Consider the following 25,138-nt stretch of genomic DNA (forward strand, 5'->3'; position numbering starts at 1 on the left):
CCAGTGGTTTGGCCCTCCCAATAAACTCTTTTCTGTCTGAAGAGCATGGTGGTCTTCTTTCACCATCTGTTACACCCAGGCCTTGAATTCAAGCTCCATGACCAACACTTGTAATCCTAGCTACTCGGGAGGCTGAGATCTGAGGATCACAGTTTTAAGCCAGCCTGGGCAGGAAAGTCTATGATACTCTCACCTCCAATTAATCACAGAGCCTGGTGCTGGAGGGTCACAATGGGGCACAGTGATTGACCTCCTGCAGAAGAGCAGAAAAACATTAAATTTATCACACTACTCAGAAGAGCAGGTAGCCAAAAACATATGGATTGTTATTTCTAAAATTTTCTACTTAGCCAAGCACGGTGGCTCATGCCTGTAATCTAGCTACTCAGAAGGCTGAGATCGGAGGGTCTTGGTTCAAAGCCAGCTCGGGTACTGAAGAATATGAAACTCTTGTTTTCAATTAATCACTAAAACTCTGAAACCTCTGAAAGCAGAACTGTAGATAATGGGGGGAGGGAGAGAATTGGATTGGCTCTAGGAGCTGAAGGTTGACCTGTACTGTATGACTGTTAAAAGTTTGGCCTAGTGGTAGAGTGCTTGCCTAGCATGCATGAAGGCCTGGGTTCGATTCCTTGGTACCACATACATAGAAAAAAGCCAGAAATGGTGCTAAGGCTCAAGTGGTAGAGCTCTAGCCTTGAGAAAGTCCAAGGACAGTGCTCAGGCCCTGAGCTCAAGCCTAGGACTGGCAAAAAAACAAAACAAAACAAAACCCTAGTCCAGGGCTGAGATGTAGCTCAGTGGCAAAAGCGCTTACCTGGTAAGTGCAACGTCCTGGGTTCAATCCCTAGTACCAAAACAAAACAAAACAAAAAAGCCTGGTCCAGCACAGCTCCATAGCAGCATGTCTCCTTTGCAGTGATTACTTATTGATCCAATTCCTGCTTCACTGCATAGGCCTAGGTAATTCCTCACATTTAAGCGTCAAGATTCAGTTCCCATGATATCTTATTGTTATCTAGACTATTTGGCCAGCATGGATGGTTATGAAGGTTTTCATTCTCCTTTACTTACTATGACAGAACTAATCCTTTTCCCCCATCGTGAATTTTGGTCAGCAGCCTCACTGTCCCCTTTTCTTCCTAGTGACTTTCCTCCTAGACTTTCCCACCAGTTAGCCCGTAGCCCACTCTTGCAACTTTCTTTTAACCTTGGAGTTCAAGATTATGATTTCCTTTCCTTTTCCTTTGAAAGATCTCTAGAATGATGACGGTAACAATCATGCATTTGTTTCCTGGGGTTTTCATAATATGTTACCTTTTCTTTTTCTTTCTTTTGTTCTGGTCGTGGGGCTTGAACGCTGGACCTGAGCACTGTCCCTAAGCTTTTTCGCTTAAGGCTAGCACTGTACCATTTGAGCCACACTTCCACTTCTGGCTGTGTGTGTGTGTGTGTGTGTGTGTGTGTGTGTGTGTGTGTGTACACATGATTAATTGGAAATAGTATCATGGACTATCCTGCTCAGTTTGGTTTTGAACTGTGGTCCTCAGATCTCAGCCTCTTGAGTAGGTAGGATTATAAGCTTGAGTTTTGTGATTTAAAGCACAGAGATTTATTCTCTCCCAGTTCTGGAGATAAGAAGTCTACAGTCAGGGACTTAGTGAGTCTACACCACCCGTGAGGCTAGAGAAGGGAATCTTTCTTTTCCCTTTTCTATTTCTTCCAGTTTCTAGTAATTCTCGTCAACAGTGTCTTGGCTTGCAATGTTTTCAGTCAAACCTCTGCCTCCATCTTCACATGACGTTTTTCTCCATCTTTCGGTCTTCTCTTCCATTTTTGGGGGGGGGTGTAGGGAGGGTGCTAGGTATCCATGGGTCTCTCTGAAATTATCTGGTGTTTCTTTTTTGTTGTTGTTGTTGAACTCAGGGCCTGGGTACTGTTCCTGAGCTCTTAGGCTAAAGGTTAACACTACCACATTGAGCAACAGCTCCTCTTCCAGGTTTCCAGTGGTTAATTGGAAGTAAGAGTCTCATGACCTTTGCTGCATGGGTTGGTTTTACCATAATTCTCAGATCTCAGCCTCCTGAATACCTAGGATTATAGACATGAGTCATCAGTGCCTGGCTATTTGAAGATTAAAAAAAACATATACATATATATATATTTTTTTTTTTTTGCCAGTCCTGGGACATGAACTTAGGGTCTGGGTACTGTCCCTAAAATTGTTTTGCTCAGGGCTAGCTCTCTCTCATTTGACCCACAGTGCCACTCCTGGCCTTTTCTGTTTATGTGGAACCGAAGAATTGATCCCAAGGGCTTCATGCATGCTAGGGGAGCACTCTACCACTAAGCCATATTCCCAGCCCAATTTATAGAGACCTTTTCCCAAGTAAGATTATAATCATAGGTTCCAGGAGTCAAGATTTAGATATATAGCTGGGCACAGTGGCTCATGCCTGTAATCCTAGCTACTTAGGAGGCTGAGATCTGAGGATAACGGTTCTAAGCCAGGCCAGGTACTAAAGTCCCTGAGACTCTTAGCTCCAGTTAACCATTAGAAAACCAGAAGTGGTGCTGTGGCTCAGGAATAGTACAGTAGCCTTGACAAGCTCAGGGACAGCACCCAGGTCCAGGGTTCAAGACCCACAACCAAAAAAAAGAAAAAAAAAGATTTAGATATATCTTTTGGGGACTCAATCATCCCAGTACTTGTTGGTTTACAGATGAAGGTATTGTGGTTGAGTGTGATTTGCCCAAGGCAAAGTAGGCCTCATTTACCACAGAGGCAAATGAGAACTACCTGTTTCAGAGCAGCAGATTTTGCAAAACCTCATAAACTAAAAAGTTCTTATTAGGTTCTCCCCAGGGAACTCTCAGTTCCTGCTTAGCTTATATTTTTATGACTAGAACAATCACTCAAGCCTGCCACCTCTAGGTGATCTTCTATTTTCAGATAGATCTTACAAAGTATATCATTATGTTACATTGTATCACAAAATTCCCAGCTCAGAGGCTGGGAATGTGGTAAGTGCATACCTTGCACTGCATAAAGCCCTGGGTTCAATTCCTCAGTACCACATAAACAGAAAAAAGTCAGCAGTGGCATTGTGGCTCAAGTGGAGAGTGCTAGCTTTGAGAAAATTCAAGGATAGTACCCAGGCCTTGAGTTCAAGCCCCAGGACTGGCAAAAAGAAGAAAAAAAAAAAAGATTGCCAGTCTAGTTAAGACAGAATCTTCCAGGGTTTATCTTACTTCAGTTCAGTGATGGTTCTATGGTTATGGAGCTTGTTTCATAGGGATTCTTCACCAACTTGGCACATCGGAAAATCATCACAATTAGAAATAGAAACAAGAGAATGACAAAGGCAATGGCAAAGCCCTTGTCCGCATCAACACTGCTGGATAGGCCTGAATCTTCCATGGAGACATCTGTTTACTGTTTCCCGGATGCAGCTACCTCTTCATATGTATCTTCTAACTGATTATAGTCCTAGAATGAAGAGTATAAAAACCAGTGCTTGAGCTGGATGCTGGTGACTCCTGCTTGTAATCCTAGCTTCTCAGAAGGCTGAGATCTGAAGATCACAGTTCAAAGCCAGCTCTAGCAGGAAAGTCTTTGAGACTCTTTTTTTTTTGCCAGTCCTGGGCTTGAGCTCAGGGCCTGAGCACTGTCCTTGGACTTTCTCAAGGCTAGAGCTCTACCACTTGAGCCTCAGCACCACTTCCAGCTTTTTTCTATGTATGTGGTACCGAGGAATCAAACCTGGGTCTTTATGCATGCTAGGCAAGCACTTTAACCACTAGGCTAAACTCCCAGTCCTGTCTTTGAGACTCTTATCTCCAATTAATCACAGAAAAAGCTAGAAATGGAGCTATAACTCAAGTGGCAGCATACTGGCCTTAAGCAAAGATGTTCAGGGACAGTGCCCAGACTCTAAGTTCTAGCCCCAGTGCAGGCATACCAAAATTAAACATTAAAAATAAATAATAATAATAATAATAATAAACATTTGGCCAGTTGTTTGTGGCCTGCACCTATAATCCTAATATCTGAAGATCACCCCCAGCCCAGGTAGGAAAGTCTGTAAGACAGTTAGCTTCAATTGACTAGCAAAAAAGCCAGAGGTGGAACTGTGGCTTAAGTGGTAGAGCTCTAGCCTTGAGTGAAAAAGCTAAAAGTCAGTGCCAGACCCATGAGTTCTAGCTGCAGTATCAGCATACACACACACACACACACACACACACACACACACACACACACACAAATTCCCAAACACACATTAAAAAAAACTGTCTTGAACATCCTAATTTTATGATAGATCCAACCCCTCCCTGCCTAAAATTTCTTCCAATTCCAAAAGCACTAATTGTACCTAATTTTTGTATAATCTTAAAATCAATACATAAGTAAATAATTTCATCAGTGTTTTGATTACATACAAATAAAGCTAAAAATCTTGTTCAGTAAAGGACTGATTGACATGGTAAGGAGCTAAATTGTTTTGATACATCAAGTGTTGTAGCTATTAGGGCCACTAAATTGGTGTAAGAGTGCCTCCTGATGGCTGAAACATGTAAAAGATTGGCAGTGATTTGTATCATCCTCTAAAGTGTTTATGTGTAAACACTTTATGTATAGGGCTCAGAATGTGTATTAGCGGTAGAGTGCTTTCCTAGCATACCTGAAAAACCTTGGGTTTGATTCCTCAGTAACATGTAAACAAAAACCTAGAAGTGGTAGAGCAATAGCCTTGAGTACCAAGAGGCTGTGGGTCTTGTACTCTTTTCTTTTCTTTTTGTGGGTTATGGGGCTTGAACTTGGCCTGGGTGCTGTTCCTGAGCTCTTCTGCTCAAGGCTACTGACCTACCCTCAAGCCAAGCCCCACTTCTTGTTTTCTAGAGGTTAATTGGAGATAAGAGTCTCAGGTCCTTTTGTTCCAGGGCTGGCTTTGAACCTTGATCCTCAGATCTCAGCCTCCTGAGTAGCTAAGATTACAGGTGTGAGCCACTCTGCCTGGCTTGGGTCTTATTCTTTCTAATGCCCCACTCCTCTCTCCCACCTACCCTTCCTCCCCCCTTTTCATTTTCCAGGGCCTAGGACTGTCCCTGAGTTGTTGTTGTTGCTGCTGCTGCTTCCTCCCCCTCCTTCCTCTCCTCCCCCTCCTCCCCCTCCTCCCTTTCCTCCTCCTCCTCCTCCTCCTCTTCCTCTTCCTCCTCCTCCTGTTCCTCCTCCTCCTCCTTCTCCTTCTTCTTTCTCAAGGCTACCACTTGAGTCACAGCCATATTCCAAGCCTGTTCTAGTGTTTTCACTTCTACGCTTTTGAGTTCTAAAAACTTACAGAATAGGCTGACAAACCCAGAAGCTTTTAGCTTCAAGCCCTGAGAACCACAGATCTATTGCTCCAGTTATTAGAAATCAGAAACTTGTAGGTACTCTGGTTAGAGGCTTACTGATAATTTCCATTAGCTCAGAAAACTGGAGCTAATAAAAATCCTTGGCTCTAAACAGCAGCTAGCAATGCCTGCTGGTGTTTCAACTCCCAGCATGCCTGAGGTATTGGGTCCTCTCAGTTCTTATAGTGGCTAGTGTTCCAATTCTTAAAAGCATAGGGTGTCGGAACTCTTGGCTCTTGAAGGTGGCTATTGTTACAGCTCTCAGGCCTAGTGTACATAACCCATAATTCTTAGAAAGGCGCATCCTTGGCTTTTCACAGCTTTCCTTTTTCCTTTAGCCTTGGCTCTTCACCCTCTCCTCTCTTGTCTTTTCTCTATTACTGCTTCTCTTGTCTATACTGCTTCAGCTGGCCATCACCTCTGTAGCGACCACTGCAACTATCTGACTGCTTCTGTATTGCTGCTCTTTGTATTATCACCTCAGCCCAAGCTACTTACGATAAAAATCACAAATAGGGTTGCGTGCCAGTGGTTCATGCCTGTAATCCTAGTTACTCAGGACAGTGAGATTTGAGGACTACAGTTCAAAGTCAACCAAGGCAGATAAGTCCATGAGATTCTTAGCTCCAATTAACTACCAAAAAGCCAGGAGTGGAGTTGTAGCTCAAATGGTTACAGGGATAGTTTGGGACACAAAAGCTTAGGAGCAGTACCTAGACCCTGAGTTCAGATATACCTCCTTCTCCCCAAACGAGGGGGAAAAAAAATGTGTGTGTGTGTGTGTGTGTGTGTGTGTGTGTGTGTGTGTGTAAATCACAAGTAGGTGTCACCCGAAAATCCTTTTATTGGGCCTTGTGTTACAACACTAGGGGTCAGTACAGTAGCTGGTCTTCCAGCTGATTTGAAAAGTGAGGCAAACAGGCTGCTTATATCACCAGAAAGGATTGTAGCAAGGGCTTTCACATCCATTTGCATGAAGAGCTATGTTTTCACCCATCAGCCTTTCTCCTGAGCCCTTAGGGTAAGCGCTCTGGCTACAGTTCATCAAGGCTTAAGAAGGCAGCATAAAGGTCTGGCACAAGCTGTTTGACACTTCTGCAGCAAGTAACTGTGGTTACAACATAGCTTTCTCAAGGTGTATGTGAAGTGTATTAGGGAATTAGAGAGACCTATCTCAAGTAACAAGCTAGATGAAGTGGTTCCTTTCTGTTCTGCAATCCCAGTTAGGTGAGAAGCATAAATCTAAGGCTTGGCCTAGGAAATACCCAACTTTATCTTTTTCTTTTTAATCTCAAGTATAAAGTAAAAGTAAACAAAGTAAAATGTTGTAGAAGCTTGGCTAAAGTGGTAGAACAACTGTCTGGCAAGTTCACACAGCAGTGGGATGGGGGTTATGGGACTTGAACTTGGCCTGGGCGCTGTCCCTGAGCTCTTCAGCTCAAGGCTACTGCCCTACCCTTGAGCCAAATCCCACTTCCAGTTTTCTAGAGTTTAATTGGAGATAAGAGTCTCAGGTCCTTTTGTGCCTAAGCTGGCTTTGACCTTGATCCTCAGGTCTCAGCCTCCAAAGTAGCTAGGATTTCAGGCGTGAGCCACTGTGCCCAGCTTATTTACCCATTTTTTGTCAGCCTTAGACTATGATTCCCCTACCTAGCTGGGATCACAGGATGGCCTCAGATTGCAGTTTACTTAAGCTGTACCTTCTGAGTAACTGGAATTACATACATGAGCCACAACATTAAGGATTAAACACAGTGACTAGTTAGGCAAGTATTCTACCACTTGAGTGAAGGCCCTAGTATAATAGGGCTTTACTCTTAATCAAATTCCCCTGGGGAGAGAAGCTATTTTTGTCTGTCTCACGTGTCCCAAAAACAGAAAAGAATGGGAGAAAAGTCAAGCAATGATTGAAATCTTGGATTTTTTTTTTTGTGTGCTAGTCCTGGGGCTTGAACTCAGGGTCTGGGCATTATCCCTGAGCCTCTTTCTGCTCAAGGATAGAGCTCTATCATTTGAGCCACAGTGCTATGTCTGGCTTTTTCTATTTATGTGGTACTGAGGAATGGAATGCATTCTAGGCAAATACTCTACCACTAGCCACCCTCTCAAGCCCTGAGACCATGGGTATTTAGTTTCTCAAGATCTTTTAAGCAAAAATAGTTTTTCTTGACAGATGCAGTATAAAAAAAAATGGTACAGGTCTAAAATGTGTTATCCAAGAAGGAAATCTGCTTGAAATATTTTTTTTTCTTTTAGTGGGGTTTAATCCTGTTTTGAGACAAGTGAATTACTGCTCAGGACCAGCATGGGGGGGGGATTAAGCATGACACCTACTGTTTATATTACCTTTAACCCTGCTAAGGTAAAAACCAGAATGACAGTATTTAGGATGTTCAGCAAAATCACTTCTACTTTGACTTCCAAAAAAGATGAAACCTTTTTTCTTTTTTATGTTTTCTCTCCAAGTCATTTAATTCTCCTCACCTACTTGATCATTCCTGAAAAGAAAAGAAAAAAAAAAAGGAGACAGAAAAAACAAAAACAAAAACAAAACAAGATTCTGCTTTAATCTCCTGGCCATAAATTTAGTCTGAAGGAAGATACAGGTGACAGTGGAGAAACCCAATAATTAAGCTTTTTTTGTGTGTATGTGCCAATCAGGCACTTCAACTCAGGGCCTGAGCACTGTCTTTGAGTGTTTTGCTCAAGGCTAGTGCTCTACCACTTGAGCCACAGAACTACTTCTGGCTTTTCTGATTGTGTGGTGTTAAGGAATCAAAGCCAGGGCTTTGTGTATATTAGGCAAGCACTCAATGGCTCAGCCATATTCCTAGCCCCAGAAGCCTTCTTTCCCCCCCCCCCCCATTTTTAGGTTCTGGGGCTGGAAGCCAGGATGTTGCACTAGCTAGCCAAATGCTTTGCCACTGAGCTACATCCCAGCCCTCCCCTCCTTTTTTATGTACAAGTTCTAAAATTAAAACACACAGAGGGATGGGAATGTGGCTTAGTGGTAGAATGTTTGCCTAGCATGCACGAAGCCCTGGATTCCATTCCCCAGTACTACATAAACAGGAAAGGCCAGAAGTGGTGCTGTGGCTCAAGTGGTAGAGTGCTAACCTTAAGCAAAAGAAGCTCAAGGACAGTGTTCAAGCCCCAGGACTGGCAACACACACACACACACACACACACACACACACACACACACTCTCACACACACAGAGGCCACCCTCTGGCTAATGGGACCAATCAGAGATTCCTCTTACTTGCCTGGAAAAGAGTATGTCTTTGACAACCAATCTTCTCTCAAATGGAAGTTTGGCTTTCCCCAGAAAGTTCTACTAGTTCTACTTCCCACAGTATTTTCTCCAATATTTCCCAAGCTCACAAGAAGGTACTATTAAATGATGAATCACTAAAAAGTTTCCCAGTTAAAATGCCAACAGGAAGGCAATGTGGTAGTTGAGTACCTTTTGAGAAAGTTCTTCCAGGCTTGATTTGGCTGTTGCCAGGACACTCTCCTCCTCTTCAAGCATATCTCTTGGCAGTCTCTTTCTATCAACCCCCTTTTACAAAAGGAGAGTGGGTTAGTAGCTCTCTCACCATTCCAACTCAGAAGCCTCCTGAATAGTTCAAACTAAAACAAGATCAAGTTTCAGACACTCCTGTAGTGAGTGAGAAAATGATCTTGCTAGATTAAATTGGAGCCTAGATCAGTGGAAGAATATTTCCATCACTCTGCCAGGGCTGGGGGCAGCCAAGGTTAATAGCTCAGGTGATATCTTCTAAGGTTTTATCACATGGGTGGTAGAGGATGGTGTAGTATTGGCTATGCAATGGGAGTAGGCAGTCTAGATCAGCATCCTCATCTGTGAACTTGCTAGGAATGCAGATTATTAGACTTCCCCCCAAACCAGCTTTAATGAGTAAAAGTTCTTGGGGATGCTGGCATCTGGCTTTTAACTAACTCCTCTAGGTGAATGTCGTGCACACTCGATTTGAGAACTACTTATCAGCAGGATGAGTGAACTTTCAAAGTATTTCTCAGCTGGGTGCTGGTGGCTCACACTTGTAAGGCTAGCTACTCAGGTGGCTGATATCTGAGGGTCGTGGTTCAAAGCCAGCCTTGAAAGGAAACTCCACGAAATGTTAATCTCCAAGAAACTAGTCAAAAAAGACAGTGGTAGAGTGCTCTCCTTGAGCAAAAAGAAGCTCAGGGAATAGTGCTCAGACCAGAGTTCAAGCCCCAGGATCAGCAAAAATAAATAAATAATTTCCCTGCTCCCCTCCCCAAAGATATTTGATATTTGAACAAGAAAAGTAAAAGTAAAAATGTTTCCACTTACCTTACTTATTATACAAGATAGAGAATGTGCACAGTTTACTAATATTTCTTCAAGGTTTTGTGTGTGTCTGTGTATCTGTGTACACATATGCATACATACTAGTACAAGGACTTGAATTCAGAGCCTTGTGCTCTTAGCTTTTTTGCTAGGGTGGCACTTTACTACTGAGCCACTCTTTGATTTAGATTTTTTTTTTTTAGTTAATTGGAGATGAAGTCTCACAGACTGTCTGCCTTGGTTGGCTCTGGCTTCAGTTCTCAGATCTCAGCCTTTCAAGTAGCTAAAGTTATGGTGTGAGCCACTGATGTCTAGACACTTCCTCTTCCTCCTTCTCTTTTGCCTTCTCCTCTTCCTCTTCCTTTTTCTTGCTTTTGGTTCAGGTCTTCAAGCTTGAACTCAGGGCCTAGGGGCTGTCCCTAAGTTTTTGCTCAAAGGTAGTGCTTTACCACTTGAACCACAACTCCACTTCCAGCTTTTCGAGTGGTTAAATGGAGCCAGCACCAGTGGGTCAGATTCTTTTTTTTTTTTTTTTTTGTGGGTCATAGGGTTGAACTCAACCTGGGCACTGTACCTGAGCAATTCAGCTCAAGGCTACCACCTTACCCTTGAGCCTGGGCATTGTTCCTGAGCTCTTCAGCCCAAGGCTACCACCCTACCCTTGAGCCAAACTCCACTTCCCATTTCCTAGAGGTTAATTGGAGATAAAGAGTCTCAGGTCTTTTTGTGCTGGGTTGGTTTTGAACCTTGATCCTCAGATCTCAGCCTCCTGAGTAGTTACAATTACAGGCATGAGCCATCACACCCGGCCAATCGGTCAGGGTGACCATAAGGTCACCCTAAAAGTTTCAAATTGGAAGAGATCAGAAATTGTATTCAGTTGCATTAGTTGCATTAGTTGCATTCTTTTGCAACACTTGGATGTGGTTTAGATTATATTAAAAAATGTGTTCTTTTAATTTTTCTCTAAAAGAAAGAAAGAGTGTGTTGGGAAATAATAAACTCTTGGCAGACAAAGCATTTGCATCATAGTCTGGTCTTCTTTCAAAATCCTGATGCTTTGTTCTTAACTTTAAAAATCATAGTTTTGCATAGATCTTTCTTTCAACTCAGCTACACTGCTGCTGGGAACATCCCAGAACATCATAAGTCAGGATACCGTAAAGACATTGCACATTCATGGTCACTGCTGCACTATTCACTAGAGTCAAGTTCTAGAAACAGCCCAAATGCCCTACAACAGATGATTGGATGAAAAAAATGTAGTACTTATACATAATGGAATTTGACATGGCCGTTAGAAAGAATAGTATTATGTCATTTGCAGAGAACAAATCACATTGAGGTAAGCCAGACTCAAAGAAATGGTGCATATCTTCTCTCATATGCAAAAGCTAGATCTAAAATACAGTAAGATATGGTAAATTACACAGTACTCAGGCATTCACATATGGCTAAACCAAAGGAGGATACACTTAGGGAAGGAATCCCAAGACACATACCTCTGTGACTCTGAACAAATGAAATAGTATAGATTGAAATTAATTTGAGGAAATGAGAACAAGGGTTTTTTTTGTTGTTGTTAAAAAAATTGAAGTCTTTTTTTTTTTTTGAGAGTGATCTGTTGTAGAAGCATAACCAAATGCAATTTTTTTTTTTGGCCAGTCCTGGGCCTTGAACTCAGGGCCTGAGCACTGTCCTTTGGTTTTCTCAAGGCTAGAGCTTTTCCACTTGAGCCACAGCACTATTTCCGGCTTTCTCTATGTATATGTGGTACCCAGGAATTGAACTGAGATCGTTGTGCAAGCACTCTACCACTAGGCCAAATTCCCAGCCCCAAATGCAGATTAAAAAAACAACAACAACAACAAAAACTTTGTTTGTTTGTTTGAATGGATATGGAACTTGCTAGGCAGGTGCTCTACTGTTGAACCCTGTATCCAGACTGTCATAAAAACTTATGGGAAAATACATTTCCTCAAGATTGAACCTTCTGTTATAATAGAAAAGATAAAAGATCTTCCAAGGTAAAGAAGGAATTCCCTCCTCCTCCTCCTCCTCCTCCTCCTCCTCCTCCTCCTCCTCCTCCTCCTTTTCCTCCTCCTCCTCCTCCTCCTCCTCCTCCTCCTCCTCCTCCTCCTCCTCCTCCTCCTCCTCCTCCTTCTTCTTCTTCTTCTTCTTCTTCTTCTTCTTCTTCTTGCCAGTCCTGGGGCTTGAATGCAGGGCCTGGGCACTGTCCTTGAGCTTTCTCAAGGCTAACATCTACCACTTAAGCCACAGCACCACTTCTGGCTTTTTTCAGTGTATGTGGTACCAAGGAATCAAATCCAGGGCTTTGTGCATGCTAGGCAAGCACTCTACCACTAGGCCACACTCCTGGCCTCAAGGAAGGAATTCTTGCTAACCAACAAAGACTGAGTTTTATAACAAGCAAATGGAAGATGAATGTACCTTCTTTGACTTTTGGTGTTGGGGGGACTGAACTTAATGCCTTATGCATGCTGACTTCACTCTTCATTTTGTGTTGACATCTGTCCTATTGCTAAGAAAAGGAAAAAGTGGAGCACATATTATGGCTGACTTTCCTAAAGTCAAGATAGAAGAGGAGGCTCATTTTTGAAATTGGTATCATGCTATTCATGAAGTAGTACCGTATAATATGCACATCGGTGATGTCTGTCTATGGCCTGTTATTTTTTTATTTTTTATTTTTATTTTTTTGCCAGTCCTGGGCTTGAGCTCAGGGCCTGAGCACTGTCCTTGGACTTTCTCAAGGCTAGAGCTCTACCACTTGAGCCTCAGCACCACTTCCGGCTTTTTTCTATGTATGTGGTATGGAGGAATCGAAACCGGGTCTTCGTGCATGCTAGGCAAGCACTTTAACCACTAGGCCAAACTCCCGGCCCATGGCCTGTTATTTTTAATAAAGAAATAGAAAGACTAACTTATGTCTCATTCCTTGAAGATCAGGTTGGAGTGAAAAGGTTCCAAACAAAGCAGTTCCTTAATTATTTAGGAAGACATAAAAGGACAATTTATCCATCTTCTAGTTCCTAGGAGGCCTGATACAGAAAATGAGGGGAACACTATAAAAGTTATACTGTTTGGAATTGGAAAATGATATATAGCCAAGGTCATGGAAGATTTAAACAATTCAGCTTCAGAAGCTAGTTTGTAAAGAATTTCCTGATTAAATAGAAAAGGAATGAGAATTTCTAGAATACTTACTTGATTATGATAAGAGCTTACTAGGGATGGAAGGGGAAGAAGTTTATATGAAGGGCCTGAGTTTGGCCTAGTGGTAGAGTGCTTGCTTATCATGCACACAGCCCTTGGTTTGATTCCTCAGTACCACATACACAGAAAAAAGCTGGAAGTGGTGCTGTGGCTCAAGAGGTAGAGCGCTAGCCTTGAGAAAGCCCAGGACGTTGCCCAGGCCCTGAGTTCTAGCTCCAGAACTGGCAAAAACAGCAACAAAAAAAGGAAGTATACATGAAGAGCTTACCATAACCTCTGGTTAAATGACTGAACTTTTGAGGGCAGCACGGTGAGTTTTCCTATGTTAGTAGGTTCCAGTGCTTTTTATATTAACTTTTGAAAACTTTTTTCCTTCTTATTAGAACACCTTAAAGGAGGATTTAGAAAACAAACCATTTGCCCAAACTCGGGCCTCACTCTCTGAAACTTTATTGGAAACACCCATCTTTCATTGCTTTTCAATGACGTCACTCGATCGCCGACCTCTGACGTAGAGAAGGCGGGATTAGGACGACAGCTGGACTTCCGACTTGGTGTTCCCATTGGTCGTTCTTCTCAGAGGCGGGCGATGAGTTGACTCCGCCCACCAAGCAGGCGTGGCTTTCCAGCCCCCGGGGCCGGGCTGGTGTGTGTTCGGGGTGGGGGTGGCGCGTCCGCCATCTTGGGTTCCGCGGTAGCGGTGGCTGCGGTGGGTTGCCGCTTCTGAGGAGTGGCTCTTCCCTCCCCCTCCCCCCCTCGGCTCGGTGGCGGCGGCTCCTCCCACTGGGGGGAGGAGGTGGCGAGGTGGCGGTGGCTTCTAGGCCATGGCGGCGACTACTGCTAACCCCGGTGAGGAGACGGTGGGTCGGAGAGCCTTTAAAGGGGGAGGGGCTGGAGCGACTGACAACCGCGGAGACCGGGGTCTGAGCGTCGGCTGCCGGAGCTGCGGGCGCGGGGCCCGGCGGGGGCGGCCCGGGGCGGTGGGGGAGGGGGCCGGGGAAGGGACGCCACCCCGGTGGACTGGGGAGAGCCGGCGAATGGAAGCCGAGGCGTTCGGGGCCCGTCGCGCACCCCCCTGCGGCGGTGGGCAGGTCTGTCGTGTGGTGGTTTTCTTGGCCTCGGCCGGCTGAGATTCTGTGCGGCTGAACTGCCTTCCTCGGACTGGACCGGGTGGCTCAGGTCCCTTGGAGGGTAAGCTTGCATCGGTGAGCGTCGCCTCACGTTGCTGCTTCGCTGACGGCCCGTTTCCAGACATTGAAAAAGTTTAGATTTCCAGGTAAATCTTCAGACTCTGGGCATTTCCACTGAGGTTCCGCAGGCCGAACCTCCAGCCCCACCCCGCCCCCTCGGGCTACACTTTGAAACTTGCTGTCCACGTTCTCAGGGTGGCCTCCGAGGCAGTGTCTAACCGCTGAAGGCCGAGGTTTTCAGGACCGTGCCTGCCGCTTCTCCACCACTCCAGGTTCGAGGCAGTTCCCATTCTTTCAGAAGTTTAGTTCCAGAACATTTTTCAATGAATATTGAAGACCACGTCCCCCAAATCGGGCCATGTCTCAGAGATGAAGTAGGTTATAATGCCGATCTAGAGAGGAGAGCCTCAAAACTCAACTAGTTTTCACTCTCACTATATTGAAATTATTTCTCCCTAGGAGTCATTTCATTTTGGAAGACCTAGTTTACCTTGTCAACCGTGGTCATTTTCTTGCAAAATTCTGTAGAGAAAGCCCGGCCCCTTGATAGTCTTTTAAAAAGGACAAGGTGGGGGCCGGGAGTTTGCCCTAGTGGCTAGCACGCAGGAAGTCTGGGGTTCGATTCCTCAGTACCACATACATAGAAAAAGCCAAAAGAGGTGCTGTTGCTTAGAGCTCTAGCCTTAGAAAATCCAAGGACAGGGCTCAGGCCCTGAGCTCAAACCCGAGGATTGACAAACAAAAACAAAATAAAAAGGGTGTGTGTGTGTGTGTGTGTGTGTGTGTGTGTGATACTCTATGCAATCCTCAAGTTAGAATTTTTTATTTTTTTATTTTTTGCCGGTCCTGGGCTTGAGTTCAGGGTCTGAGCACTATGCTTGGACTTTCTCAAGGCTAGAGCTCTACCACTTGAGCCTCAGCACCACTCCCGGCTTTTTTCTATGTATGTGGTACCGAGGAATCGAACCCCAGTCTTCGTGCATGTTAGGCAAGCACTTTACCACTTGGCCAAACTCCCGGCCCTCAAGTTAAAATTTTTATTTGATTTTATTGTTTGTGAAAGGCAGTATTGTAATATTCAGGTTTTGGTAGTATTGCTGAATCACTGTGAAATTTATTGTCTTTCCATTATGTTTCTCGGAACAGAGCTATTTTAAGAAGTAGTTAATTTGTCACATGTCAGTGTAAGTTTTTTGTTTTAATCAATCTTATAATTGTTATCTTTGTTAAGGAAAATAGAGATGAAATTAATGACTAAAAATTCTTGAAGGAAACACTGAATGATGGAGTAAAACTACACAACTGGAGAAATACTGTTAGTAAAATTTGACCTTGTAGTAAAATAACCAATCTGAGAACTGTTTAAACTGATCACACATTGCAAAATCCTTATATAACCCCAGTGAAATTGCAAAGCATTTCTCTTATTAAGAAGTGGCCTGGGTAAACAAGTTTTAGTTGGTTTGTCAGAAGCTTTTTTCCGGCTGGGTGGGTGGGGCTGCTTTATATTGTTTTTAAACTACAGTCCCCAGAAGGACATTGTCTTGAGTATATTTTCATTACCTGGTCATTATTAAATGTCTAGAATATATATATATATATATATTTGTTTCAATGAAGAATTTAATAAGCTTATATTGGTATCAGATATGGACTAAAGCAATTATTCACCAACATAACAGTCAAAAGTAATGCTCCTTGTCAGGTGGCATCTGCCTGCAATCCTAGCTACTTGGCAGGCTGAGATCTAAGTATTGAAGTTTGAAGCTGACTCTGGCAGGTAAGTCTATGACACTCTTATCTCAAATTAACCACACATGGTGCAAAAGAAAAACAGAAAGTTCAGGGACAGTGCCCTGGCCCTGAGTTCAAGCCCCAAGTCTCCCTCCACCATCACCAAAAACATCAAGAGAAGAGAGAGCATACCTAAAGGACTCTGGCTCTGAGCATTAGGTGCTGTCATATTCAGCAGTTGTGGATGCAGTGGGGTTTTGATGGTATTTTGAATATGTTTCTTTATTTTTTTTGCCAGTCTCAGGGCCCAAGAACTGTCCTTAGGCTTTCTCAAGGCTAGCAATCTACTGCTTGAATCACAGAACCACTTCCAGCTTTTTTCTATGTATGTGGTACCAAGGAATATATATATATATATATATATATATATATTTCTAATAAGGTGCAGAATCTTTGCTAATGAGAGTTAATTTTGTTTTCTGTCTTTCAGTTGGTTGGTTGCTTCTTTAATTTGCTTATTTCTTTTTTTTTCCACTCCCCCCCCTTTTTTTTGCCAGTCCTGGGGTTTGAACTCAAGAGTTTGGGCACTGTCCCTGAGCCTCTTTTTGTTCAAGGCTAGTGTTCTACCACTTGAGCCACAGCACCTGTTTTGGCTTTTTCTGTTTATGTGGTACTGAGGAATCAAACCCAGGGCTTCATGCATGCCAGGCAAGTACTCTACCACTAAGCCACAGTCTCATCCCAGATTATTCTTTTTTTTTTTTCCCCAGTCATTGGGTTCGAACTCTGGGCTTGGGCGATGTTCCTGACCTCTTCAGCTCAAGGCTACCATTCTACCCCTTGAGCAACAGTGCCACTTCTGTTTTCTAGTGGTTAATTGGTCATAAAAGTCTCACTGTCTTTAGTGCCTAGGCTGGCTTTGAACCGAGATTCTCAGATCTCAGTCTCCTGAGTAGCTAGGATTACAGGTGTGAGCCACCACATTGGGCCAGATTAGTCTTTTGTATAAGTTCTTTTTTATTATACAAAGGACTGTAGTAGTTATCCAAGGGGGGGGTCTTGTGAAATATCTAGACATGCACTTAATTTACATTTAAGTTTTGTTTTCTTCTAACATGTAAAATTCCTAAGGTCCCACGGGAGTCAGCAGAACTGTATATATTCTGTTTTGCTAAGAATAGTCTTCTCCCACTCTCCTACTCATTATTAACAGTTTTCATTGAAATTCCTATGTCATCTTCATACATAGTTGTACTGTATTTTGAAATTATTCATTCTCCATCTTTTTTCCTTCCCATCCTCTCATCTTCCTATAATTAGGATTTATATACATATATAATATGATACATATTATATATAATTTGTGTATAGGTATACTTACATATGTATATATCCATGAATATCTATGTCTTTTACATATTAGCTTTCACATATGAGTGAAACATGTAATCTTTGGCTTTTGAGCTTGGCTTACCTTGTTCAATATGTCTAATTACATTCATTTTCCTATAAATGATATGATTTCATTTTTTTCTATGGCTATGTAATATTCCATGGTTTATATAGATATATAATCTTTATCTGTTCATTTATTTTTGGCACCTTGATTCCACTGTTTAGGGTAAACAGTGCTGCAGTGACCATTGAGTTGCAAGTGCTTTTTTGTTCCTTCCTTTTCTTTTTTCTTTTTTGTCAGTCCTGGAGCTTGAACTCGGGGCCTGAGCGCTGACCTTGGGCTTTCTCAAGGCTGGAACTCTACCAAAAGAGTGACAGTTCCACTTCTGGCTTTTCTATGTATGTGTTACTGAGGAATCAAACCCCAGTCTTCATTCATGCTGGAAAGCACTCTATCATTAGGCAAAACTCTCAGCCCTACTTTTTTTTTTTTTTTTTTTGGTCTGTCATAGGGCTTGAATTCTGGGCTGGGGCTCTGTCCTTGAGCTCTTCAACTGAACGCTAGCAGTCTACCACATTGAGCTACAGTGCCACTTCTGGTTTTCTGGTGGTTAATTAGAGATGAGTCTCATTGGCTTTTGTGCCCCGGCTGGCTTTGAATCATGATCCTCAGATCTCAGCTTTCTGAGTAGCTAGAATAACAGGCTTGAGCCAGTGGCACCTGACTCACTTTCCTTTCCACCCTCTCTCCCCTCCCTCACACTCCCTCCTTTTTCTTTCTTTCCCAGTCCTGGGACTTGAACTAAGGGCCTGGGCACTGTCCCTGAGCTTCTTTCGCTCAAGGCACTTGGGCCCCGTGCTGCTTCTGGCTTTTTCTGTGTATGTGATGCTGAGAAATTGAACCCAGGGCTTTATGCAAGCACTCTACCACTAAGCCACATTCCCAGCCCAAGGATTATATGCCCAAGGATAGTGTGGTGTGATTATAAGGTAGGTCTTTATTTTTCTTTCTTGTGCCAGTCTTGGGGCTTGAAATCAGAGCTTGAGTGCAGTCCCTGAGGCTCTTTGTGTTCAAGGCTAGCACCCTACCAGTTGAGCCATAGGTTTATTTCTGGCTAAGACTCTCAGGGACGTTCCTGCCCAGGTTGGCTTTAAACAATCATCCTCAGGTCTCAGCCTGTGAGTTGCTAGGACCCACTTATGGAAGAATCTCCATACTTATTTACATAATGGTTGCACTAGTTTATATTCCCATCAGCAGTTTATGATGATTTCTTTTTTTTTTTTTTTTTTTTTTTGCCAGTCCTGGGCTTGAGCTCAGGGCCTAAGCACTGTCCTTGGACTTTCTCAAGGCTAAAGCTGTACCACTTGAGTCTTAGCACCACTTCCGGCTTTTTTGTCTATGTATGTGGTACCGAGGAATCGAACCCGGGTCTTTATGCATGCTAGGCAAGCACTTTAACCACTAGGCCAAACTCCCGGCCCGGTATGATGATTTCTTTTCCCCATATATCCTTGCCACCATTTGTTTTCTTGATGATTTCCATTCTGACCTGGATGAGATTTTTTTTTTTTTTTTTTGCCAGTCCTGGGCTTGAGCTCAGGGCCTGAGCCCTGAGCACTGTCCTTGGACTTTCTCAAGGCTAGAGCTCTACCACTTGAGCCTCAGCACCACTTCTGGCTTTTTTTCTATGTATGTGGTACCAAGGAATTGAATCCGGGTCTTTGTGCATGCTAGGCAAGCACTCTACCACTAGGCCAAACTCCTGGCCCCGAGATGTTTGACTTTCTTTTTTTTTTTTTTTTTTGCCAGTCCTGGAGACTGAACTTGGCTTGAGCACTGTCCTTGGACTTTCTCGAGGCTAGAGCTCTACTACATGAGCCACAGCACCATTGTCCAGCGTTTTTCTATGTATGTGGTACCACAGAGTTGAACCCTGTCTTCTTGCATGCTAGGCAAACACTTCACGACTAGGCCAAACTCCTGGCCCCGACTTTCATTTTCTTTATGGCTAAGTATGTTGAATAATATTTCATGTATCTATTAGTTGTTTGTATTGCTTCTTTTGAAAACCAGTTTTCACTTCATTTGCCCATTAATTGGATTATTAATTCTTTTGCTAGTCAGCTTTTTGAGTTTTTTATATGTTCTAGGTATTAATGCATTATCAGTTGAATAGCTGGTGAAGATTTTTTTCCCCCATTCTGTGGATTGTCTCTTGGTTCTGTAAATTGTTTCTTCTGCAGAAATGCTTTTATTGATGCAGTCACAAATGTCGTTTCTTTTTCTTTTTTCCCTTTTTCTTTTTGGCACCAGTACTGGGACCAGGTTGTACTTGAACTCAGGCAGGGCCTGGGCTTTGGCTCCAAATTTTTTTTTCTCAAGGCTAGTGATCTTCCACTTGAAACAAACCTTTATTTCTGGCTTTTAGCTGGTTAATTGAAGATAAGAGTGTTAGGGACTTTTCAGTCCAGTTGGCTCTGAGATCCTCAGATCTCAACCTTCTGAATAGCTAGAATTATAGTCAAGAGCCATTGATACAGCCTGATTCTTATTTTTGTTTTCTAAGTAACTGAAGTACTATTCAGAAAACAATTTTCAGTTTGCACAACTGAATCTTAGGATTGTTTTTTATGACCATGGATGATGAGCATTTTCTCATATGTTTCTTTGTCATTTTAACCTCTTCTTTTGATAAGTCTCTCTTAAGTTCCCTTGCCCATTTAATGATTAGCTTGTTGAGTTTGGGGTGGGGGGATTCGTTTCTTGAGTTCCCTGTAGATATTGGATTGTCTGATGTGTTATTGGTAAATATCTTTTCCCAGTTGGTTGGCTGTCTTTTTACTTTATTAGCTATGCCTTTGTCTGTACAGAAACTTTTTTATTTTTAGGTAGTCCCATTTGTCGAGTCTCCTATCTGTTGTGATCCTGGGACTCTGTTTAAGGAGTATAATGAAAAAAAGCATTTTTTAGATGTTTATATGCTTGAATTCCACCTCCCCGAATCCATGATAAATACTGAGAACTAAAAACTACATATGCAGGGCGGGGGGTTTGGCCTAGTGGTAGAGTGCTTGCCTAGAATGCATGAAGACCCAGTTTCGATTCCTCAGTATCACATACATAGAAAAAAGCCAGAAGTGGTGCTGTAAAGTTCAAGTGTACCGCTCTAGCTTTGAGAAAATCCAGAGACAGTGCTTAGGCCCTGAGTTCAAGGCCTAGGACTGACAAAACAAAATCTATATATGCAGATATTTTCTCTACCACCACCACCTCTTCCTCCTCCTCCTCTTTTTCTTCTTCTGTGAGTCATGGGGCCACTGTGCCTGGTATTATGCAAATATTCTTAGAGCATTATTTGTAATAATAAAAACGTGGCAACACCAGGTGTGGGGCTCATGGCTGTAATCCTAACTACTCAGGAGGCTGAGATCTGAGGATTGAGGTTCAAAGCCAACCCCGACACCAAAGTCAGAGAGACTCTTATCTCCAGTTAACCACCAGAAAACTGGGAGTGGTGCTGTGGCTCAAGGGGTAAGGCTGTAGCCTTGAGCTAAAGAGCTCAGGGACAACGCCCAGGCCTAGAGTTCAAGTCTCACGACTAGAAAAAAAAACAAACAAAAAAACTTGGCAGCGACCTAAAAGTTATTCAGTTGAAGACTGATTGAATAAAATGTGGTACACATGAGGGCCTGTAGTGTTGGAACAGTGAACACAGAGAAAGCAGGCTGAAACTGCTGCCAGAACCATACTGCTAGCAATAGTGTCAGCTTGCTTGACAGAATGTGAAAAAGCAGAGTGACTGTTAAGAGAAAACACTAAGATAGTGAGCTTTCTGCTGCTACCTATAAGAAGAGGCACACAGAGGCCACAAAGTAGAAATGGGAAAAGGCAGATAAGAACAAACTCAAGGGGTTTTGTGGCTATGTCCACTTACCTTGGTCTTTGCCTGTGTGCTTGCCATGTTGAGCCATAGTGATACTTCTGGTTTTCTGGTGTTAATTGAAGGGTCTCATGGACTTTTGTTCCTGGGTTGGCTTTGAACCATGATCCTCAGATCTCAGTCTTCTGAGTAGCTGGGATTGTAGGCGTGAGCCACTGGTGCCTGGCTTCTTCTGTTTAATTCTTAAATAAAAAGTGCAAATATTCACTGATTGCATGAAATCTATAAACCAACTTCTAAATGCTTATTTTGTATTATGTTACTTTTATAAGACTGAAAATGAATGCTAGTCTTGTATGAGGGCACATACCTGTAATCTCAGACTCTCTAGAGGTTGAGTCAGAAGGATTGCAGATTTAAGGTCAGCCTGGGCAATATAGAAGACTCTGTTTCCAAAAAAAAAAAAGAAGGCTACAGCATATAGTGTTCATATAAAGTTGGAAAAACTGAAGTATGAGGAAACCTTTTACCAGTGTAAGAATTCAAGAAGTAATCTATATGTGAATAGTTGAGTCTTCTAATAAATTGAGATTTTTATCCATACATTGAACTTTTAGCTAACTTGATATTGGTGATATTTATATATATGTATATGTACACACATATGCATATATATATTTATTTTTATTCCTTTTCTGAAAGAAATGGCATCAGATGTACCATCGCTGGGACCCACTATTGCCTCTGGAAACCCTGGGCCTGGGATTCAAGGTGGAGGAACCATTGTTCAAAGGGCTATTAAAAGGCGACAAGGGTGAGTTTGAATATAATGTCTTCTTATAACTGTCTGAGTTAGTTGCTAAATCTGCAACTTTTCTTTTACTCTCCCCCCTCTTTTTTTTTTTTTTGCAGTCCTGGGGCTTGAACTCAGAAACTGAGCACTGTTCTTGGGCTTTCTCTACCACTTGAGCCACAACACCACTTCCAGCTTTTTCTGTGTATGTGGTTCCAAGGAATTGAACCTGGGTCTTCGTGTATGCTGGGCAGTAACTCTACTACTAAGCCAAACTGCCAGCCCTTATTTTTCTTTTAATTTTCTAGATTTTCTGCAATGAATGCATGTGATTAGTAAGAATATATATTACATATAAAACATATTTAATAGATTGTAAATATTAAAATGGAATCTCTTTTTTTGTGTGCCAGTTCTAGTGCTTGAACTCAGGGCCTGAGCACTATCCTTGGGCTTTTTTTTTTTTTTTTTTTTTTTGCTAGTCCTGGGCTTAAGCTCAGGGCCTGAGGACAGTCCTTGGATTTTTCTCAAGGCTAGAAGTCTACCACTTGAGCCTCAGCACCACTTCTGGCTTTTTCTAAGTATGTGGTACCAAGGAATTGAACCCGGGTCTTCGTGCATGCTAGGCAAGCACTCTACCACTAGGCCAAACTCCCAGCCTCCTTGGGCTTTCTAAGGCTAGCACTCTACCACTTGAGCCACAACACCATTTCCAGCTTTTTCTGTGTATGTGATACCCAGGAATCAAACCCAAGGCTTCATGCATGCTAGGCAAGCGCTCTTCCAGCAGGCCACATTCCCCACCCTTAAAATGGGATCTTTCCATGTAACTGAGATTGACCTCAAACTCATGATGCTCTTGCCTGTTTCCCAACTGTTGGGATTTCAGGCATGTGTCTCACAGAAAAATATAGTCGAAGTCATCACATATTTGTTCTACAGTAATATTGGAAATATAAAAGCTTAGAACAGGGGCCAGGACTGTGGCTTAACAGAGTGCTTGCCTAGCATGCACAAAGCCCTGGGTTCAATTGTCCAGTACCACATACACAGAAAAGGCTAGAAGTGGAGCTGTGGTTCAAGTGATAGAGTGCTAGCCTTGAGAAAGCCCAAGGACAGTGCCTAGGCCCTGAGTTCAAGCCCCAGGACTAACAACAACAACAACAACAACAACAACAACAAAAACTTAGAACAGTCAAAAGGACCATCAAATTTTGTGTGTGCATGTATTGTATGTGTTTTCAGATGTATATGTGCCCGCCAGTACTGGGCTTCAACTCAAGACCTGGGTGCTGGCCCTTAGCTATTTCACTTAAGACTCCTCCACTTGAGCCACACCTCTATTTCTTATTTATTAGTGGTTAATTGGAGATAATTGTTTCATGGACTTTCTGCCCCCATCTGGCCTTGAACCTCGATCCTCAGATCTCAGCTTCCTTGTGGTGAGGATTTCAGGTGGAAGTCCTGGTGCCCAGCACTACCTTCAGCCTTTCTATGTATCTACTTCCTATAATGTTAACCTTAATCTCTTTGAATAGTAACACATCTTTACATCTTACCACATCAGATAGCCTTATTTGTATTGTTTCATATAGCAATTTTAAATATTTGCACAGAAATATGTACTTAATTTCTATTTCAGAGCTCTTAAGTTGTTTTGAAGGTTTTGTGTATTGCTGTGTTGAACTTCTTTTTTTTGCCAGTCCTGGGCTTGGGCTCAGGGCCTGAGGACTGTCCCTGGATTTTCTCAAGGCTAGGGCTCTACCACTTGAGCCACAGCACCACTTCTGGCTTTTTGATTAACTGTATTTTTTTTTTTTGACCTTTTTTTTTTTTTTTTTTGGGTACTGGGGATCGAACCCAGGACGTTGCACTTGCTAGGCAAGTGCTTTGCCTCTGAGCTACATCCTAGCCCTGCACTTCTGGCTTTTTGCTACGTATGTGGTACTGAGGAATCGAACCCAGGTCTTCGTGCATGCTAGGCAAGCACTCTACCACTAGGCCAAACTCCCGGCCCCTGTATTGAACTTCTTTATGATATAAACACTTTCTTCCCTATTTCAATTTTTTTTTCAAATTATTTCTTTAGGATTCTTATAGAGTTAGGAGGTAGATTAGGATTTTGATAAATGATCAAGAACTTCAGGAAGGAGGAAGAGGAATAAACATTTTTAGGATTGATATCACATACTTCATCTGTAACCCATGTAGAGTTATCCTACCAAATTATCTCACTAGTAGAAATGCTAAAAGTGGTTATTGGGTTAAGATGAGTACAGACATAATAGGAGATTGACCTCCCCTATTACCTATAATCTTCACTAATCCCCTTAAGTGAAAATCATTTCTCCTTTTCTTTTCTTTTCTGGTTTTTTTTATCTCTTCTTTTTTTGAACATCCACAGCATGTTATGTCCCTCACATGACATTTTTCTATCCTCCTTTTTTTTCCCTTTGCATTTGTTTTAAGCAGAAACCACATTGAGAGCAGTTTTTTGTTTTTCCCCTCATCTATCACAATCTTGAATGTACTGAAGGTTATGTATTTAAACTAACAAGTTTCTTTTGTCTAGGTTACTGTCATGTAATGTTACTGCTTTAAAAGATTTCAAGCTGGGTCCCAATGTGCTCATGCCTATAATCCTAGCTACTCAGGAGGCTTAGATCTGAGAATCAAGGTTCAAAGCCAGCTTGGGCAAGAAAGTCCATGAGACTCTTAACTTTGAATTAAAAAGCCAGAACTGGCTTTGTGGCTCAAGTGGTAGAATGCTAGTCTTGAGCAAAATGCACAGGGATGGTACCCATGTCCTGAGTTTAACCCCAGGACCAGCCCAAAATAAATAAATTAAAAATCAACCTGATAATATGGTATAGACTATAGAAATAAAAAATTGTGTATTTTAGTTTTATCAGTAGTAATATACTTGTCTTGCACGTACAAGATCCTATCTTTTGATTCTCAGCACTACATTAAAAACTCAACTGAAGCTGGGTGCCCGTGGCTTATGTCTGTAATCCTACCTACTTAAGAGGCCAAGATCTGAGGATTGCAGTTTGAAGCCAGCCTGGACAGAAAAAGTCCCATGAGAATCTTTTTTTTTTTGTCTAGTCCTAGGGCTTGAACTCAGGGCTCGGGCACTGTCCTTGGGCTTTCTCAAGGCTAGTGCTCTAC

General features: G+C 42.6%; 2 protein-coding genes across 6 annotated transcripts in view; one reads left to right on the plus strand and one right to left on the minus strand.

Moving 5' to 3' along the window:
* Positions 1-233: 233 nt before the first annotated feature.
* Positions 234-7,826, minus strand: Ctxnd2 (cortexin domain containing 2). 2 transcript variants are annotated; one of them, XM_090339902.1, is made up of 3 exons: positions 7,741-7,826; positions 3,253-3,490; positions 234-253 (listed from the first exon to the last, which is right to left on the minus strand). In XM_090339902.1, exon 2 carries the CDS (start codon positions 3,419-3,421, stop codon positions 3,254-3,256), a length of 168 nt encoding a protein of 55 aa, XP_090196028.1. In that variant the 5' UTR covers positions 3,422-3,490; positions 7,741-7,826; the 3' UTR covers positions 234-253; position 3,253. The 2 variants fall into 2 exon arrangements, with proteins under 2 accessions (XP_090196028.1, XP_090196027.1); XM_090339901.1 differs by lacking the exon at positions 234-253 and adding an exon at positions 1,729-2,091.
* Positions 7,827-13,704: 5,878 nt separating this feature from the next.
* Arnt (aryl hydrocarbon receptor nuclear translocator) overlaps positions 13,705-25,138 on the plus strand; it is a 59,025-nt gene continuing 47,591 nt past the window's right edge. For all 4 annotated transcript variants that reach the window (XM_090341064.1, XM_090341065.1, XM_090341066.1 and 1 more), the window contains exons 1-2: positions 13,705-13,820; positions 21,877-21,988. In XM_090341064.1, coding sequence (XP_090197190.1) covers positions 13,796-13,820; positions 21,877-21,988 — 137 coding nt within the window. In that variant the 5' untranslated portion in view covers positions 13,705-13,795. The remainder of the gene's footprint in view (positions 13,821-21,876; positions 21,989-25,138) is intronic.

The sequence above is a fragment of the Megascapheus bottae genome, chromosome 10, assembly GCF_031878675.1.
Source record: "Megascapheus bottae isolate mThoBot1 chromosome 10, mThoBot2.hap1, whole genome shotgun sequence".
Taxonomy (NCBI): Eukaryota; Metazoa; Chordata; class Mammalia; order Rodentia; family Geomyidae; genus Megascapheus; species Megascapheus bottae.

Bases quoted from the DNA above. Each gene is read 5' to 3' on its own strand.
- Ctxnd2 (XM_090339902.1), bottom strand. From the start codon at position 3,421: ATGGAAGATTCAGGCCTATCCAGCAGTGTTGATGCGGACAAGGGCTTT.